Below are 18,008 nucleotides of genomic sequence, written 5' to 3'. Positions count from 1 at the left end.
CCACTCAGAAATAAATTCCAGCCTGCTACCAAAAAATGTGACTCATATAATGCCTACATATAATGATTATTAATTTAATTTATATTATACGTTATGTCATTTACCAAACCACTTTATACGGTATGGTGTTGCGGGAAGCCGACGCCTGCAAGGCAGGGTACACGCTGGACAGGTTGCCAGTCCATCGCAGGCCATGTGTAAGCTAATCATGCATGAGGACAATTTGGAGGCCGAGGGGGAACATTTTTATCCTGACACCGGGGATAACTCCCTACTCCTATCGAGAAATACCCGGGGACCTTTGACTAGTGAGAGTCAGGACCTCAGTTTAACATCTCATCCGAAAGACGGATGTATAATATAAAGTATTTGGAAAATGTGAACTACATTTCTGATATTTTAAAAATATTTTTGTAAAGTTTTTCCCAAAGTGTTTCATTCACAGGAAGGGACTGTTCTATTGTTTTTTCACTTGGTCCATTTTTGGAGGTGGGTGTGTCCCTAAATTGGGTCTCTCTGGATTGGTTGAAGCGAGCAGTCCAGTTTTAAATTTCGGTACGGGACGTCTGGAGAGCATGTGTGGAAGAGAGGTTTAAGAAGAAGAAACGACGAAACCGCGAGGCGTATTGGATTTGTTTTCTTAGCTGTGGTGTAGAGTTGGGTTTGTTGTGGCTTCTGTGTTTTTTTTTTCTGTTATAGCTTAGTTTTGATAGAGTTAGACCAGTGGTTCTTAAACTATGGTACTATGGTAAACAAAGTAAACCTGGAACTTTGTGTGCACTAAAAAATTGGGACGGGTTTTTTACGCAGCCTACGTGCTACGATACAGCACACGCTAATACTTGAGTGGACACGAACTAAAATGTAATTCTATACCATTGTATATGAATGCGTGCTACGAACAAAAGTGGCCAATTGTATTTAAAGAAAGTTATCTCCAGCAAATAGGGAGGTAGGGGAATGTGCGTGATATTGGAACAATGCCAGTGTTCTAAGCACAGGAAAGCATAGAAATGCGTACTACGAACGCTAGCAGTCTTGTGAGCACAGGAAAGCGTGATAGATAATAGAAAAATATTTAAGAACTGTTGTAGGTTAATTTGAGAAAAATACACAAAGTGTCTCTGTTTCGCTCCCATGTGCGTGAAATAAAAACTTCTTATAACTTCTGAGACGAACTCCTGAAATGGAAACGGTTGAAAATGCAAGCTAGTGGGTTGCTAAAGCAGGTAAGCCCCACACTGCTTGTGAAGAACTTTGTTCACCATTGGCAAAAGAGCTGACACGTATTATGTGTGGAGAAGAAGCTGGTAAACAGCTTGACCTGCTGCCCCCCCCCCGAAAGACACAGTCACTCATAGGATTATTGGTATGGCGGATTATGTCAAAAGTACTGTGGTAGAGCGCGTTAAGATGAGCAGATGCTTTTCACTGCATTTAGATGACTCTGTAAATGTCGTTGACATGGCAAATTTGCTCGTTTACGTTAGATACGAGTTTGAGGGCATGTCCCATGAGGACTTTCTGTTCTGTAAGCCGGTACCAACAGGAACTACAGGAGAGCACATATTTCAGCTTCTGAATGAATTTATCAAAGAGAATGGCATCAACTAGATAAAATGCGTCAGAGTTTGTACAGACGGTACTAGAGCGATGACAAGCCGCCACAGTGGTTTAGTTGTACGAATTAGAGAGGGGACTCTAGATATGAAGTGGACGCACTGCAGCATCCACCACAAGGCCTTTGCCATCAAGAAAATGCCTGAGGATTTAATATCTGTTAGACTCTGTTGTGAATTGTATCAAGGCTTGACCAATGAATTCACATCTGCTTTGCTTGACTAAACGGGCTCACCAATCACTGTAATGGTGCTTTTTTACTATTTATTTTTAATTGTTGTTGTTCCTTTTGTCATTCTGTAAAGAGCTTTGAGAATCCACCTTTAAAGGCGCTATATCAAATAAAGTTTATTATTATAATATTTATTATATGTGTATGTGAGTGTATGCGCGCACGCGTGCTCAAGTTGGTTATCGAGATTTTCTGGGGTTCCTATGAGAAGATGACTTGTAGGTGGTATTTGGATGCTTTGGTTTGATCAGGGGTGGTACTTGGTCCAAAAAGTTTGAGAACTACTGGAGTAGACAGATAGCTTGTGGAAGACTTTGCTTTGGCTTTTTCACCCCTTTCTCAGGAGACAGGTTTAAAGGGTCTTGGGCTGTAGAATAGTGTAATTTGTATTAATTCGTGTTTTTTTTGTGTATTTCTATCTGTTAAACCCTGGCTCATGTGCTACTCCCCATTCACCCCTAGACTGAGTCATATTGGGGACATAACAGGGACCCACTTAAATGTAATACACACCCAGGTGATACAGCTGGCATATGTCAGCAGTTCCTTTACACAAGATTTGATGGAGAAAAGTGAAATGACTTCACCAATTGAATTAAGGTGTATAATTTAAGTTGGATTGTAAGAGACCAAAATGGAATTTAGCAAGGATAGTGAGATTCCATCCACCCACTCTTCATTAGAATGTAATTACCAAGTAGTCAGGACATGGTTTAATGCATCTGAAGGACTGTGTGTTTAGAAGTACATTGTCCCAAGTCGGGGCACTGTGGCACTTATTTAGAACCTTTGGTCCCAAGGGCAAGTGCCACCTACAGGTTTACCACCCCACTTCCAGCCAATGGAAGCCGCAACATGGGCTTCTTTAGATGTTCAAAGGACTTTCTTGATTCACAAATTCACAACATAAATTAACATCATTTAAATCTTTTGACACAGTTCTTTTGATGCAAGTGCTTCTCTGTGCTTAACACAATAAGTTGACACAATGTTCTTTCAACCTGCTTCTACTACTCCACATTTACTGCGCAGCATATGCCTTGCCAAGTCAGCTGGTACATCACTTGGTACAATTGGGACATTGCTTTTAGGGTTACGTGTTGAGTACTTCAGGAACTTCTCCTCAAGTTGTTTATGACAGTATAAAACATCCTATTATTGTTATACAAATATACCAAACATAATTCCCCATTTCTATAGTTTTGATTAACCTATAGTGAATAATTATGGAACTGATTGGCACTCCAAGTCACCCAATCAGTTAATCATTTGTCTTGAAACATTACTGCAGGAGAATGGTATACTTTTTGGCTTTATTGCTCCTTTGCTGCCAGCCATGGCAGCAAGAAGAATCAAAGACCGCTTGAAAGTATGTAACACCTTACATTTGGCAATGTGTTGTGACATAAGATACCATGTCTGTATAAGATTCTTACGCTTCCTGTCATCGTCTGTGGATGTTCGCTTAAATTTGTCAATCTGGTTTCCCAACTAAGTTTGAGCACTCAGGTTCCTGGTGTTTTTTTTAATTATCATTTCAAACATTGAATAGGTGAGCTCCTTCAGAAAAATTATACACCTGGGTTAGTTTTATCTTGATTTTAAATCCAAAACAAGTCATTGTCACTGAAAGAGATTTTGGCAAACTCTTTTGACTGCTTTGGAATTTCTTGTGTTTCCCTTCTGCTGTTGATAACAAATTCCATTTTTACAAGGTTGTGTGGCAGACAATCACCATTTGCTAGTTTGTATCTGTGTAGCTAGTTTGTGTTCGTAGCTCAGAGTTAAACTTACATGTGTAGCCCACTTAAGATAATTTGGTGCCAGTGAATGTTATTTCAAATCCCATTTAAGAATTTTTTATATGTAATTCTACTGTAAAGATACAAGCAGGACATGTTGTGATATTTATATGGTCTGTGGTATTCTAGGGTCTGTATATCACACTGATCTTGTGAACCCCTTACATTACCAAGAAGTACCACTAAGGGCTTCTGAATACCCATTTGAGAACCTCTGGCTTAAATGATACAACAACTAACATTGCAAGTCAAGATTTATTACCCAGGTCCCGAAGTGATTATTCATTTTAGGTACAGACGAACTGATTAGGACCAAAAATATCCCAGAATGTCAAACTGAACAAATTTGTATTATGAATTCAATAAGGTGTCAAAATGTAACTACAAGTTCATTTGAAACAAAAACAGGGAATTCCCTTTCCTAGGTTAAAGGACATTGAATTAAGTAATCCTTTCTGTACATCTCTCTTTGGAAATGGATCAGGATTTACTACAAATATTACACTTCGAGATTAAGTAAAAAATATTTGTAAAGCAATCAGCAAAAGTAAAAACAGTGCCTTCAAAAGGAAGTAACTTTTAAAAAGAATAATTTGAAGGGTTTTGCTAAAGTAGTGAATACATCCTTCAAACTGTGTGTCTTTTGGACTGCCAATCCAATTACTTGCTTGATACTTCAAATTTTTTTATTTCTCCTTTTTTAGAACCCGCTACAGAGTGGATAAAAGGGAACTACTGTTTTTGCTCACTGGTTTTCCGCACATTTTGTTGTTGGTTTTGTAATAAGGCACGTGGGGTTTCTACTTTGCAATGAAAAGATTCCATGTGACAAGTAATCCCTTCTTGTGATCCTTCACTGGGGTAAGCTAACAACAGCCTCAGTTTTCTAAGATCCCCCCCCCCATGAAAAAAACTCCTAACTGCAATACTAGAAGGTAGCATTTTCCCATAGGGTTGATGCTCTGTGCTGGCAATGCTTTTGCCTTGCATGGATTGATAAATTAATTAATTAAAAATAGAGCTTCAGTATACAACCCTTAAATTGTCTAAAATGGAAAACTCTCGGATTCCTATTACCAAGGTACTAGATAATGAGACATCAAACTTGTCACAGGCAGTGGACACGAGTGAGGGGCACTCGGTCTTCTCACAGACGGAGCACAACATTGTTGCAGCTTATTTAATTACCGCAGGTAAAGCCATTGTTTCTCTTAAGAAGCCATTTAACTTAAATCATGAAAAATTGTGTGTAGACATACATTGTTTTCTATTGCATTCTATGTATTTTAAAAATATCTGTCAATATAAACTACGTATTAGGAGGACAGATTTTTATAAACAACAATTCAATAAACAATTAAGTTAATTCAATTAATTTAAAAGAATATAGGTTTTATTGTACTGAAATGGGTTAAATAATTTTGGCTAACTTCTGTATATATTTGAAATTGTTGCTATGTTATTTAGTATTTCCTTACCACAAAATGCCATTATTATTTATCTGGCAATTAAGAATTATTACTTTAGTTTGTCTTAAAATCTGGCATTTTGATTGATTAATTTGTTTAATGTCAAGTATGAAAGTAAACAACAAGAAAACTGCAAAATACATTTCTGATAATTCTTTCTACCGGGTTATTGAAATACTTTTTTACTCTATACCCTCTATATAAATTAATTTAGAATGTTTTCACCATACAATATCTAATAATGCTGGTTTTATAATGTTATTCTCTTTGATTTCAACATTATTAAAGAAATGTCATTATCTCTGAGGAATAAGCCTCTATTTGATCATAAGCACAAAAGTAAGTTTTAAAGCTTTTGTTAGTTTGCATTTTACAATTGAATGAGCTCCCCTTGGGTTTGAAAATAAATGTTTCATCATTTTTTTGATTGCTTGAATTTCAGAAAGAAAAGTTCAATATTTTCCTTATTATTGTACAATAACATTTATCTTTTTTGTAAAGATAGCACAAGACTCTGCAATATTTGTCAATGTTCATTTGTGCGCTTGTATGAGTTGGACAACTTTGTGTCAATCTAGGAGAACACTTGATTTAAAAAATGAGAGTTGCATCTGAGTTCTTGTCATTTCACTCTTTTTCATTTACATTTATTATGTTCTGCACTCAGGGGTCATAAGCCTACTGAGCAACATTGTAGTGTTAGCTATGTTTGTGAAGTTTAAGGAGCTGCGAACTGCCACCAACGCCATCATTATCAACCTTGCTTTCACTGACATTGGTGTCAGTGGCATTGGCTATCCAATGTCTGCAGCCTCTGACATCCATGGAAGCTGGAAGTTTGGATACAATGGTTGTCAGGTCAGTAGACTCAAACTTAATAAAATATTTGAGGAACTAAAATATCAACATGAAATAGCTCCTAGCAAATGAGCGCTGTATTTTTTATATTTTCAAACATGACTTGTTAAGGTCAATGCTTGTGGTGTCCTTCTTGTTATTCATATGTAGCATCCTTAAAAAAGAAATTTGAGAGTTGGGCTCAGACACAATTACCAAAATTATTTCTATAGATGTCTTTAAGGAAATGTGTGATAATGCAAGAAATATCTGCAAAATGGAAAGCTCCCACTGAGTAACGCTGTAGATTTGCTAAAATTTGCTCATGAGAATTTTGATTTACTCTATGCTGAAACTGAAGAAAAGCTGAAAATTCTGATACATGCCTTCTTTTTATTGAATGGAGCAAATAGTCCCAGTCACTAGTTAAACCTTTAAGAGATTAAATGTTGCAACATATACAGTACTTTCAGACTAACAGAACAAGCCTAAATGCTTGGTTAGATTAGTTTAGTTTAGTCTCCAATGCCCTTACAAGCGCAGAAATCAGATTTTTTTTAATCATCCCTTTTCTTTTTATATATAGAATATTCACTTACAGGATCTTACATAACAGCAAAAATTGAATAACCATTTTACATAAAAGTTCATCACATAACAAACTATCAGGGCTTCAGGATTTTACTCCTGTTCCAGTAAAATGACATTGTATCTCAAAAAATGATCCAATTAAAACAGATTAAAATACAAAAATAAATACAGAATTAAAATCTATAATTAGATATCATTCCACTTTTGTTGACTATGTATAAAAATAAATTTTCACAAATTATTATAAAAATCTGTACCGCTTAAATGACAATTAAACCAAAGTACTTGGTAAAAACATGCAGAATACCCTTGGTCAAATAACTAAAACTAGAATGAAATGTTATGACAAATTAAGACAGAAGTAATAAATAATACTCTCTGCCTTGTAGCAATTTTCCATTCATGACTGCTATGCATTAATTGTCTATGATTGCTACAAAATTATATAATAAAGAGATAATAAAATCTCTGACTCAGGAATATCTAACTAACTGAAAATGTTGACCCACCCAAACCAGCTAATTCCATAGCAATACATGTATATTGTATTTGCTTTGGTCTTATTGGTCATATATGCTTTGGTCTTATTGAATAATTTCTTGGTATACTGAATAGAAAGCCACAGTAATTATCAGGTTTAGAATATGGCATAAAAAAATATTTAATCTCACTGTGTGGGAAATTTCTCCTGAAATACCATAAAGGGAGTTGGAAAAATGTACTTATAATAAAAAGGCATTATTCTGAGTTTCTGAATGGCTCAGCAAGTAAGGTGATTGGGTGGATTTAAAATAAGAGCAACTGGCAATTCCATGTTGCATAAAATATTTAAATAATATATTAACTATATAAATATATTTAATTTTTTACAAAATCTGGAATATTCTTTAAATTGTTAGCAATATCGACAATGCTAAATTAAAAGGTGTAGATCTGACACAATATCTAGCAATTATTGGTCTTAACCTATTCTAACAGAACAAAACTAACACAGAATGCACTACACATAATTGTCCCTTTACTCAATAAATATAATCTGTGGTAGTTCTACCAATTATCAATACAGAATTGTTATGTTCATGATGGCTGAATCTATATGAATCAACAGGAAAGCTATGTAGGTGATTTCCAGCTTAGCTAACGTATAGTATTTTGAAAAGCATTAATGACTATTAGCCTCCTCTTGGCAGTCTTGTAAAAAGCATTTTTTTTCTTTATTCAGTTGGACAGTGTGGTGTGACATGAACAATTTTCTTCTCTAAGTGTATCTTTCTGGAAAGATGAGCATTAGCATTGAAAACCAAGTGTACATTTTGAGACTGTAAATATAAACCATATGAAAAACGGTATCTTTCTTAGGCACACCATAATACATAATGGCCCTGTGGTTAGTGGACCATATTATACGTAGTAACAAATGTTTATTAATATTTTAAAGACTTGCAGAAAAATCATTCAAAATCTCCTTCTTAACAAACATTAAAAAACATGACTGTGTTCCACTATGGTATGGGTGATATACAGTAGCGTTTATAGTAGCATAGATTTGTCCATTTTTGACTATATTTGAGTGAAGAATGTGCATTAGAATGTGCAGGTATTATGTGTTCTTTGGTTACTCTTCAATGTTACCTTTTTTACTCAGTGTATTTTGGAATTTTCCCTTTGTTTAACAAACCATTAACATATTAAGCACCATTTTTTAAGGACTGGATATTGAAGAACACTAAAAGGGGAACTGCAGCCCTATTTCTCAGACTTGTTATTTTATTTTATCTCGGTAACAAAATAAATGTATTGACGGCACTGAAAAAATTGCCAATTTATGAATTAAGCACAAAATTGTGAATTTTGTGAAAGTAGTGTATAGTCTCCATTTTGTTGTAAAACACTGGTCTCACCACAGGTGAGAGTGAGAGTTTGTGAGAATTGTGACGTGAAGTGGCTCTTCCTGCTCACTAGTCACTGTAATCACGAATGTAATGTGATGTATGAGTGAAAAAATATAAAAGTAGCTTTGCAGTTCCCCTTAAGGTTTTTCCACTTTTTACATTAACCACATGAGTGGAATGACCTATTTGAATTGAATGACCTATTTGTGAATAGGAATAAATAAAGCTTTATTCCATACTGAAAATAAATTAAATGAGACAGAACATTTATGCTGTGGAGCCTTCTTCAGGTGTGAACACCTTTACTTATTTTTTGCAGCCTAAGCATGCTGACACAGCTACCTACTTTAAACTACTTGTGAATAGGCCTATTTACTTATACTGCATTTTTCTAAAGCTTTGGGTATCCACAAAGCTTTATAAATAGTACAAGAACTCATGTTGGCATTCGTGTAAATGCCAAGATTTAATCAATAACATGTCTTTTTTCCCCTAGATATATGCTGCGCTAAATATCTTCTTTGGGATGGCAAGCATTGGACTACTGACTGTGGTTGCCATTGACCGTTACTTCACCATATGCAGACCTGATATAGGTATTCCTGTGGTTCACTTTACACATGTATTTTCAATGCGCATTAATATAACCAAAAATAGTCCAAATAAATGTTAGATTATTTAAAACTGACACAGATAACATGTATAATCCTTTGTCCTCATTAATCAAAATTAACAGCATCATCCTTATCATCATCAACATGCTTACAGAATTCATGGACGAGAGGAACCATCATGGATTTTAGGAATGAAGCCTGTTACAAACAGAATGTTCAGGGAAATGGAACCGAAAGCATGAATTCATGGGGACAACAGTTTTGTTTTGTTGTCTTTGGTCTGGCTGGCATTTTGGCTGAGTTCAGGATCTGTTCCTTTGAAAACCTGTGAGCTTTTTGAATCATCAAGACTATTCAAGACAGGGTCTGTTCATCTATGTCCACAATCATCTATACAAAGAAGGCAAGAATTTTACGAATGCTTCCTAGTCAGAAATACACATTTATGTAATGTACTCTATCATTTCTCCTACAGCATTTGTGATAACGAGATATTGTGAATTTGGATTATTATGACACTTTTATTTTTCAGGCATTTTTCAGCTCACAGATATCCAGTTATTGACCATATACTAGCTCAGATTAATACATTGTTTCTCATTTTTGCATTATATGGAAGATGCACCATCTTTATGTCATTACAGATTTATTTAAGATCAATATTGTCTATTATTTCATCATTATAGTTTATTTAGTTTTAATTACCATCTGTTTTTATGTGCCTGCTCTGTTAACCTGTTTAAAAAAAGTGTTTTACATTTTATTATAAGTGTACTAATGACATTAATTTTGGACTCCACTGAGTTAAGCACATATATCTGGATGCCAATGGGCTCAACAGAAGTTGAGTAAATTCTCACATAATCATGAAAGAAGTTCTGGTCCTAAATTCAAGCCTTTAATCTCCTTGCAGTGTTTGGAACTTTGTGTTCACTCAACCCATATCCAGCACATAATTTCTTTACTTCTGCAAAACATTGTGGAGACAAAATAATGGGTAAAAAAATATTTTTTAAGGTACACACATCTTAAATTAATCATAAAGATTAACTGATATTAATTTTGAGTGATATTGTAAATCCCAATGTCCCAGAAAAAAGAATACTTGTGTAGCTTAAATCATGTGTTTTCAATTCGATGTCCCTTTATTTAGCCAAAATTGTGCTAAAACTTGTTCTTATTTAGCCAAAATAGTTTTCTAGTAAATGTTTTCTGTTTTTTTGTGAGACTCCTAACTCTTTTCATATTTGTTTCTTTTTCCAAAAGGACAGCAAATGACCAGTCACACCTATGCTAGCCTAATTGGTGCTGCCTGGATCAATGCCATTTTCTGGTCCACTATGCCCATTTTAGGTTGGGCAAGCTATGCACCTGATCCTACTGGAGCAACATGCACTGTAAACTGGAGAAACAATGATTCGTGAGTATATTTCAATTTTTCCATTTGCTGTGGGAAACTGGATACTTTCAGTGTTCTAAGTTAACTTCACCTAGTACTTAGCTACTGTAAGTAAAACATCATTTAATTGATATATTCAGGAGTTATTAGAAAATTCTGTTTTCTGATTATATTATACACTGAATTCCAGAATAGTAAAGAACTGCTTTTTATAATTTTGTATTCTGAAATGTCTTCATGAAGTATAGATGAAGTAGCCTTGTGCTTCAGCTCTTTCACAGAATATCTATGTATTTACTATACACTTGTGGTAGTACAGTCATTACTAAGGTTCACAGAGAGTCTTATACTGTTTATACATGTTTAAATTTTTTCGCCAAATAATTAAAAATGTTATTTTTACTTCATTGCTTTGGCAGCATTGTTGAGACGTACGTGGTTGAATTTTTGCATTATACAACATTTGCAAATATTGTACTAAGGCAATGACATAAGAGACTCAGAATGAGAAATTCCATCAATGGAGACATAAACTGTGACCTTTGCTGTACAACTAAAATATATATAAGAAGAATGGCTATTTGTCTCTTTCTGCAAGTAGAAAGCCCTTTTAAAATTAACTTACTTGAAGGGAAAAATGTCTACAACACAAGGTATTTTATTTTTCTTTTGGCCTTCATAATTGAAGTAACCACAACTTCCTTGTGTCCATATGCAGGTCATTTGTTTCTTACACCATGTCAGTGATTGCTGTGAATTTTGTGATTCCCCTATTGGTCATGTTTTACTGCTACTACAATGTGTCTCATACAATGAAAAGGTATACCAGCAGCAACTGCTTGGAGAACATCAACATGGATTGGTCAGATCAATTGGCTGTGACAAAGGTAAGGATTTTCTTATTTTATATTTACACTGGTTCCACATAATTCAGCCTGCTATTTGTTTTCTTTTTAGTATATCCTTATTCAAAACTGGATTTGGAATAAAAGCTGCATATTTAATTACTTGTATAGGTGTTTATAGATTTATTAGAAAACATAGCTTAAACATTTTTAATGTTAACATGTTTTGATAGCTCATGGACCTATATAATGGATGTTTTCTAGTTATATTAAATGTTGCTTGTGTTCAGTACGGATAAAATAGTGCATACATATTTTACATTATATAGATAATATATAAATATACTGAAAATAAAATATAAAGGAACATATAGATAACACTGGAAGAATTGCACTCTACTATGTACTGTAGCTGTACATGCAGTTTAAGTCCCTGAATATTTCCATGACTGTATCATGTTTCCTGAATTAAAGCTTAAGGTTCTCTCTTTACATTTCTCTTCTTTTCACTCCCTTCCTAGTCCTTTTGTTCATTATCAGGGCTCCCCTCTGAAAAAAATGTCAGCTAGGATAAAGATCAAGTGTAATGGACTGGCACTGTGTTTAATTGCTTTATGTTGAAATTCTTACTTGTGATTGTTTTAACTACTGTAAGTAAAATATAATTTTAATCAGTTATTTTCTGCTAATTTACTAAATTTAAATATGATATTGCACAAATGTCATGAATCAAACATCTTTACATTAGTATTGTATTTTTATGGTTTGTTCTTCTTAGTCTTTCTTGTTTCTGTTTATTTAAATTAAAGACATTGTCCTGATTCCTGATGTGTCAATCTGGCTCATTTTACAGATGTCAGTCGTGATGATTGTGATGTTTCTTGTGGCATGGTCACCATATTCAATTGTGTGTCTCTGGGCTTCCTTCGGAGACCCTCAACGAATTCCTGCCCCAATGGCCATAATTGCACCCCTTTTTGCCAAGTCTTCCACCTTCTATAATCCTTGCATATATGTGATTGCCAATAAGAAGTAAGTACTTAATCCATCTGTGTTGGTTTTTTTTACTGAAATCAAATCTATTGTGCCACTCACATGCTTTCTGATGGTTATTTGAACAAATATTTTTAAATACAAAAGCAACACTCTTCTCTTGATAATGTGATGAAGTTATTCACAATAATATATGAGGTGCTAAGAGTGTAATGATAAATCCTTGCTAACATCTTATGGTCAGCTTTAATCCCAAATGGTTTATTCACATTTAAGGTCTATTCAGGTCTGTCATTTTGCATGTGGCATGCAAAATCGAGAAGACGCTCTCAAGACTACTGTCCCTCTCTGTTAGAAATGTTTTTTTTTACATGGAGACAACAAGTTGAGTCATTCTTCTGGCATGGTTTAACAGAAGGTGTTCACTCATGTTTCTTCTGCTGAGCTAATATCTACCTTATCGCTACAAGCTCAAGTAAAAATGGAGATATTTCCAGCAATAGTCAGAGTACCCTCATACAATTCAATAGATTGCATGCTGACCAGAAGATATACATGTGATATACATGTGACTGTGTGAAATAGACTATTACAACTATTATTAATATTGATATAACATTATAACATTAATTAATTAACAATGTTAATATTAAGCTTTAACTTTTATTGTAACTTTCAGAAATGTATCTTACTGTACAATAAAGACAGGGGAAATTTAAACTAGAAAAAAGCATCAAACAAAATACATCAATATATAATCTATAGGAATTCTGTTTTAAAAAAGTCTTATTTGAAAACAGACAATTGTAACCTATTTGTATTAAAAGTCTCACCTTGGGATCGAATCCAGTCTTCGAGTTAAAAGTCTATAGCGATACCCACTAAAGTATGTCACGCTCTATCACTTTGTCTAGGTACTATCACACACAGTGGTTGGGTTATTGTTGGGGGTCAAAGACAAGACAAGAAGAATGCATATATTAGAAAGGCACTAATATGAGAGAGAGAGATGTCCTACTGTACATGGCTTTAAAAGTCTTTTTAACTGTATCTTGAAGTCTACGTGAAATCTAACAAAAGGTTGGTGCAGGGATTTTAAGACAACACTGAAATATTCTCCAGAAAAAGACACATCATGAGCTTCTATAGTGTGATTTGTGAACATATTAAAGTTTTTGTAAGGTGATCTTTGACAGTCTACCACGTAGACCATTGCAAAATTGAAAACTTTGTCTTTGTGAAAACCTACTTAAGGCACCGACAGAACAGAATTTTCAATTTCTTAATTTAAAATTAAGACATTTAAGGCATAAATTAGACACAGTTGTCGTGAAGAACTTAGTGACATGGCATCAGTTTTATAACTGCTCAGCTGGAAATATTATAGAATCCAAAATTTAACATACAAACTCCATGCCACTGTGCTTCCCCTGTTTTATTCTTATTTATATTTAACATTAAACTTGTGACTATTGTGCACTACATACTCCTTTAAAAATATTTTTCAGGACCCCTTATTCTTATTCTTAATAATCTCAGTGACACAACTTTGCTCCAGGCTAAAAAGATTCATCTTAAGTATTTCAGCTTTAAGTATGTCAATATATGGAAGACCTAATCCCATGCACTGTGTTGAACAAAAGGGGATGTGAAGAGGGAAAACTCCTAATTCCATATACTTGAGAACATAAGGTTATCTTTTGAATAAGTAAATAAATGACTACTGAATAGTTAAGGAATATTTGTTTCAGGTGAGCATATTGTCATTGCTCAGGCTTATGGCTTTGATAATTTTTCCATTATGTGCCTCTATGTACAATTCTGAAATGCTTCCTAATGGCAATGTTCATACAGTATGTGAGTATACTAGAAAACCCTTGTCTATGCTTAGACCTGACAATTGTCTACTTACAATTGGGCAGGTGACTGAAAGTGGCAAGTTGTTCTCTACAGCTTTCTGGGGAATGCAGTTGCGACAAAATCTGCTGTCTTGTCTGAATGTGTCATCTCATCACAGAACATACTGTATGAGTTATTGATCATGTGATTATGAAAAATATCAATTAATTGACTATTGTTTTGGGATATTGCTCCATCTTCATAAAATAATTCACTGTACTTAACATTCACCCCAGTCTGGAAGGGTTCCATCTAAAATTTTATTTGAAGCTTTATAAAATAAAATAAAAAGTCACTGTACAGTATGTATTGTGTTTTACACTCAGATTGCAGTACATTCCAGTGAGTCAGCAACAGTGACCAAAAATAAAGCAACAGTCTTAATTATTCCAAATAAAGCAAGGTCTTACAAAACATATGACACAGGATTTATGATTCACATGCTTAGAGTGTTTTTAAGTTTTTTAAGTTTTTCAATAATAAAAACGAGACAATTTAAAACAGACTCCTCCTGTTCATATTATACTGATTAAATTATATACAGTAAAGTATTCTAACATTTTATTAACATAACAATAACCTAAAATTATGTTTTTATTTTCAGTTTTATTAGAAATCAATCAATCAGATAGATTTGCTGTATTGCTAAGAAGCTGAGCATAACCTATGGTAGTATAGATAGAAAAACTATTTATGATAATGTGGTGCATCAAACGGCCTCTTAATTTTAGAGTTAACATAAAAACAGGATATTTTTCTTGTTAAATAAACTTACAAAGATTTAAATCCTAAAATAATGATGAAAGGAGTTTAAAATGTTAGTCCCTGGGCCAACTTCACTGTTCTTTTCAATAATCTGTAGTTCCTGTATTTTCAAATACCAGGAAATATCTCTTCCCAATTGTCAGTGTCTAAAATGAGATACTCTTGAAAATGATTTAGTGTACTAAACAGGTATGCATTGAGTGATTCAGCATTTTACAATATGATGCTACTAATGAAACAGTTAAGAAAGTTAACTTTTTTTCAAAGGGTTCAGTGGTTTCTATGGTTTTATTTTTCTAAGGTATGTGAGCAAAGGCATTAATGTGTCAAATGCAGTCAAACTCTGGATTTGAATCACCGTCATAGGCAAACAACTGAGTATCTTATCTGTAGCAATTTGACTCATCTACATCAAAACATCAGTCCATTATAAGGATGTTTTGTAAGACTTGAGATACAAAACTAATTTAATTGCTACATGTACTCAACTGCATTTAGACTTTTACAGTTCCCTCTCACTCAGCTTTGTAGTGATCCTGCTTATAATCAGATCAAATGAAAAGAATGTAAGGAAGTAGAGGTAGTCTCACAGTCCTGAGTGAGTGACATTTACTAGTCACAAGGAGGAAAATGCCAGCCATTTAAAGACATTTTAAATGTGATCTTTCCTGTAGTCACTCCCCAGTTTTGTATGTTTTTAATCTAGATTGATCACCTGTTAGTATTATTATCAGTGCAGCACAAATTATTATGATATGGCTTCTATTGTTGTACTGAGAAGAGAAAACAACAGTATTATATCAAGACGGCATGTCTATGTAATTGTAAAGAGTTGTACTGGGTCCTGTACAAGGATCCAAACTCAGGCTGTTAGGACAAGTTGCTGACTCACTTGACAAGCCAGAAGGTACATGGCTTATAACCAGCATTCATTACATTCTCCCCCATGTCAGATAAAGATTTAATCCCAAGATACAACATTTGCATAGGAATACACACCTATCATGATTATTCACTGAAAAGAGGGTTCAATCCATTTAGGCATCAGCTGTAATTAAGTTACCAGTCTGTGTACTAAGTGGGGGTTCAAGATCTGGCCATCTGGTGTTTAGCACATGTGCGCTACATCTACTCTGAAAAGAGTTGATTTAATAGACAAGTCTTTTGCCACATGATTTAATGGATATTGGATAAAGATTGTTGTTTAAGAATCTATTAAATGTTGCCAAACTATAAAGAAATATTATGGAAATGTTACATACTTTATTAAAAATCATGGGTGACACTGTACAGAGTTAATGTTCCTGTTTTTTTAATGCAGAAAGTGGTCCTTTCAAACTAACAAGATTTTTCTGGGCTTTTAGATTCAGAAGAGCAATTATGGCAATGATTCGCTGCCAAACCCGACAGGAAATCACCATCAACAATCTGATGCCAATGACAATTTCACAGCTGCCTTTAACACAATAGGAAAAAAGGTTATAAAAAATAAAATGACCAGTTTGAATCATTTTGATGTAGTAAATCCTGACATAATGCAAACATTTAATGAAATTGGCCTTTCAATATATTTGATAAATGTTAAAATAAAACTTGTGTAATAAATATATATTGCAGTCTAATGCACTTTTACTTCTATTGAAAGTTTAAGTTTTATTTTAAAAAGTGCAAAATAAAATTTATGTTTTTCAGCTGCCAAGAAATATTTTGAAACATTTTAAATTGTGAAATATTGACTTTTTGAAAATAATGAGGTTTTGGCCTTTTGTCCCAAAGAAGGCTATGATAATACATGTATTTATGTGAAAAAAAATTCATAAGATGTATTTATAAAAACAATGGTAAGACATACTACATAAACTCCATTATTTAACTTTCATAACAATGATTTCTTCACAGTGGTCTATGTTTTTAAATACTATATTTGTGATTTAACAAGTAAAATGTTTGTTTTTTAAAGTTACCTTTTAAATGGAGGAATTTTGCATTCACTGACTTTCAATGTATGATCAGTATAATATCCTGATGTGAAAATTACAGAGCTGTTTGAGTTCCGAGGTATTTTTCATAATTATATCCTAATTGTTCATATGTGTGTATTTTAAAAGTGTGAATTTTCTAAATTGTTTCTTTAAAAAAATCTAAAACCACAAAATGTTTTTGGATATAAACACAGGTTTTTGAATTACATTTCTAATTATAGTTATGAGGCCATTCAGATTCCAGACAAATCAATAATCTATTCTGATTCTTTCCATGCTTAATTCTATAAGACCACTACTTCATATGCAACAGTATTTGGCTATTAAGCATAACATAACAAAATTAAAATTACCAGATATTGCTTTAAAAGACTAAGCACTGGTCAGTCTGATATGTTTGAATTTAAGAATAAAATACAGAAACATACTGCAACTGTAAACATTTATAATGTTCAGCTGAGGCAGATGTTTGCAAACGTTTCTGACTTTTCCCCCAATTTTTATGTATGCAGACTTGCAAAGTGCATAATAAAAACAAACAATGATATATCTGTATTATTTCTTTATTATAAAGATATACTGTATATTATATATTATAAGACCAGTAGATACATTTCTGTGATCCTTTATCTAGTTATGTACTGTACTGTATGTGCTGGGTAACTTACAGTCTTCAGTGATGTGAATATCAGCAACTTTTGCTCTCCTTTGGAAGCCATAAGTCAGAAGTACAATTCTTTTAAGATAAGCATGTTTTTAGAACATTTCATCATATAAATGTTATGATGCGGTGGGATACTGCTGCATGGGTGTGATGCTTAAGAGCCCATGTGCAAGGGACCTGAGAGAGATGGAACTCTCAAGGAGACCTGACTGATTGAGGGTTAGGATGATCCGGCAGAGAGGGAAAGTGTGAACAGAAAGACAGAAAGAAAACAAGGTGCAGTGCAGCGGTCCAAGGGATACTAAGTGTCTGCATTCCTGGTGACCAGAGAGAGAGACTGACACAGAGAAGTGCCAGCCCCTACTTAGACTGCCCAACCCAGCCCACCGACCAGAATCTGAGAC

General features: G+C 34.0%; 1 protein-coding gene across 1 annotated transcript; it reads left to right on the top strand.

Annotated features, from left to right (window-relative positions):
* The first annotated feature begins 63 nt into the window (after positions 1-63).
* On the top strand, positions 64-17,477 carry rrh (retinal pigment epithelium-derived rhodopsin homolog). Its single transcript, XM_088627248.1, has 7 exons — positions 64-4,847; positions 5,791-5,981; positions 8,940-9,039; positions 10,324-10,477; positions 11,175-11,343; positions 12,155-12,333; positions 16,323-17,477. Exons 1-7 carry the CDS (start codon positions 4,706-4,708, stop codon positions 16,426-16,428), a joined length of 1,041 nt encoding a protein of 346 aa, XP_088483374.1. The 5' UTR covers positions 64-4,705; the 3' UTR covers positions 16,429-17,477.
* Positions 17,478-18,008: the final 531 nt, after the last annotated feature.

The sequence above is a fragment of the Lepisosteus platostomus genome, chromosome 1 (assembly GCF_059453375.1).
Source record: "Lepisosteus platostomus isolate fLepPlt1 chromosome 1, fLepPlt1.hap1, whole genome shotgun sequence".
Taxonomy (NCBI): Eukaryota; Metazoa; Chordata; class Actinopteri; order Semionotiformes; family Lepisosteidae; genus Lepisosteus; species Lepisosteus platostomus.
The sequence above is the reverse complement of the archived record's forward strand: the minus strand, read 5'-3'. Positions and strand labels throughout refer to the sequence as shown.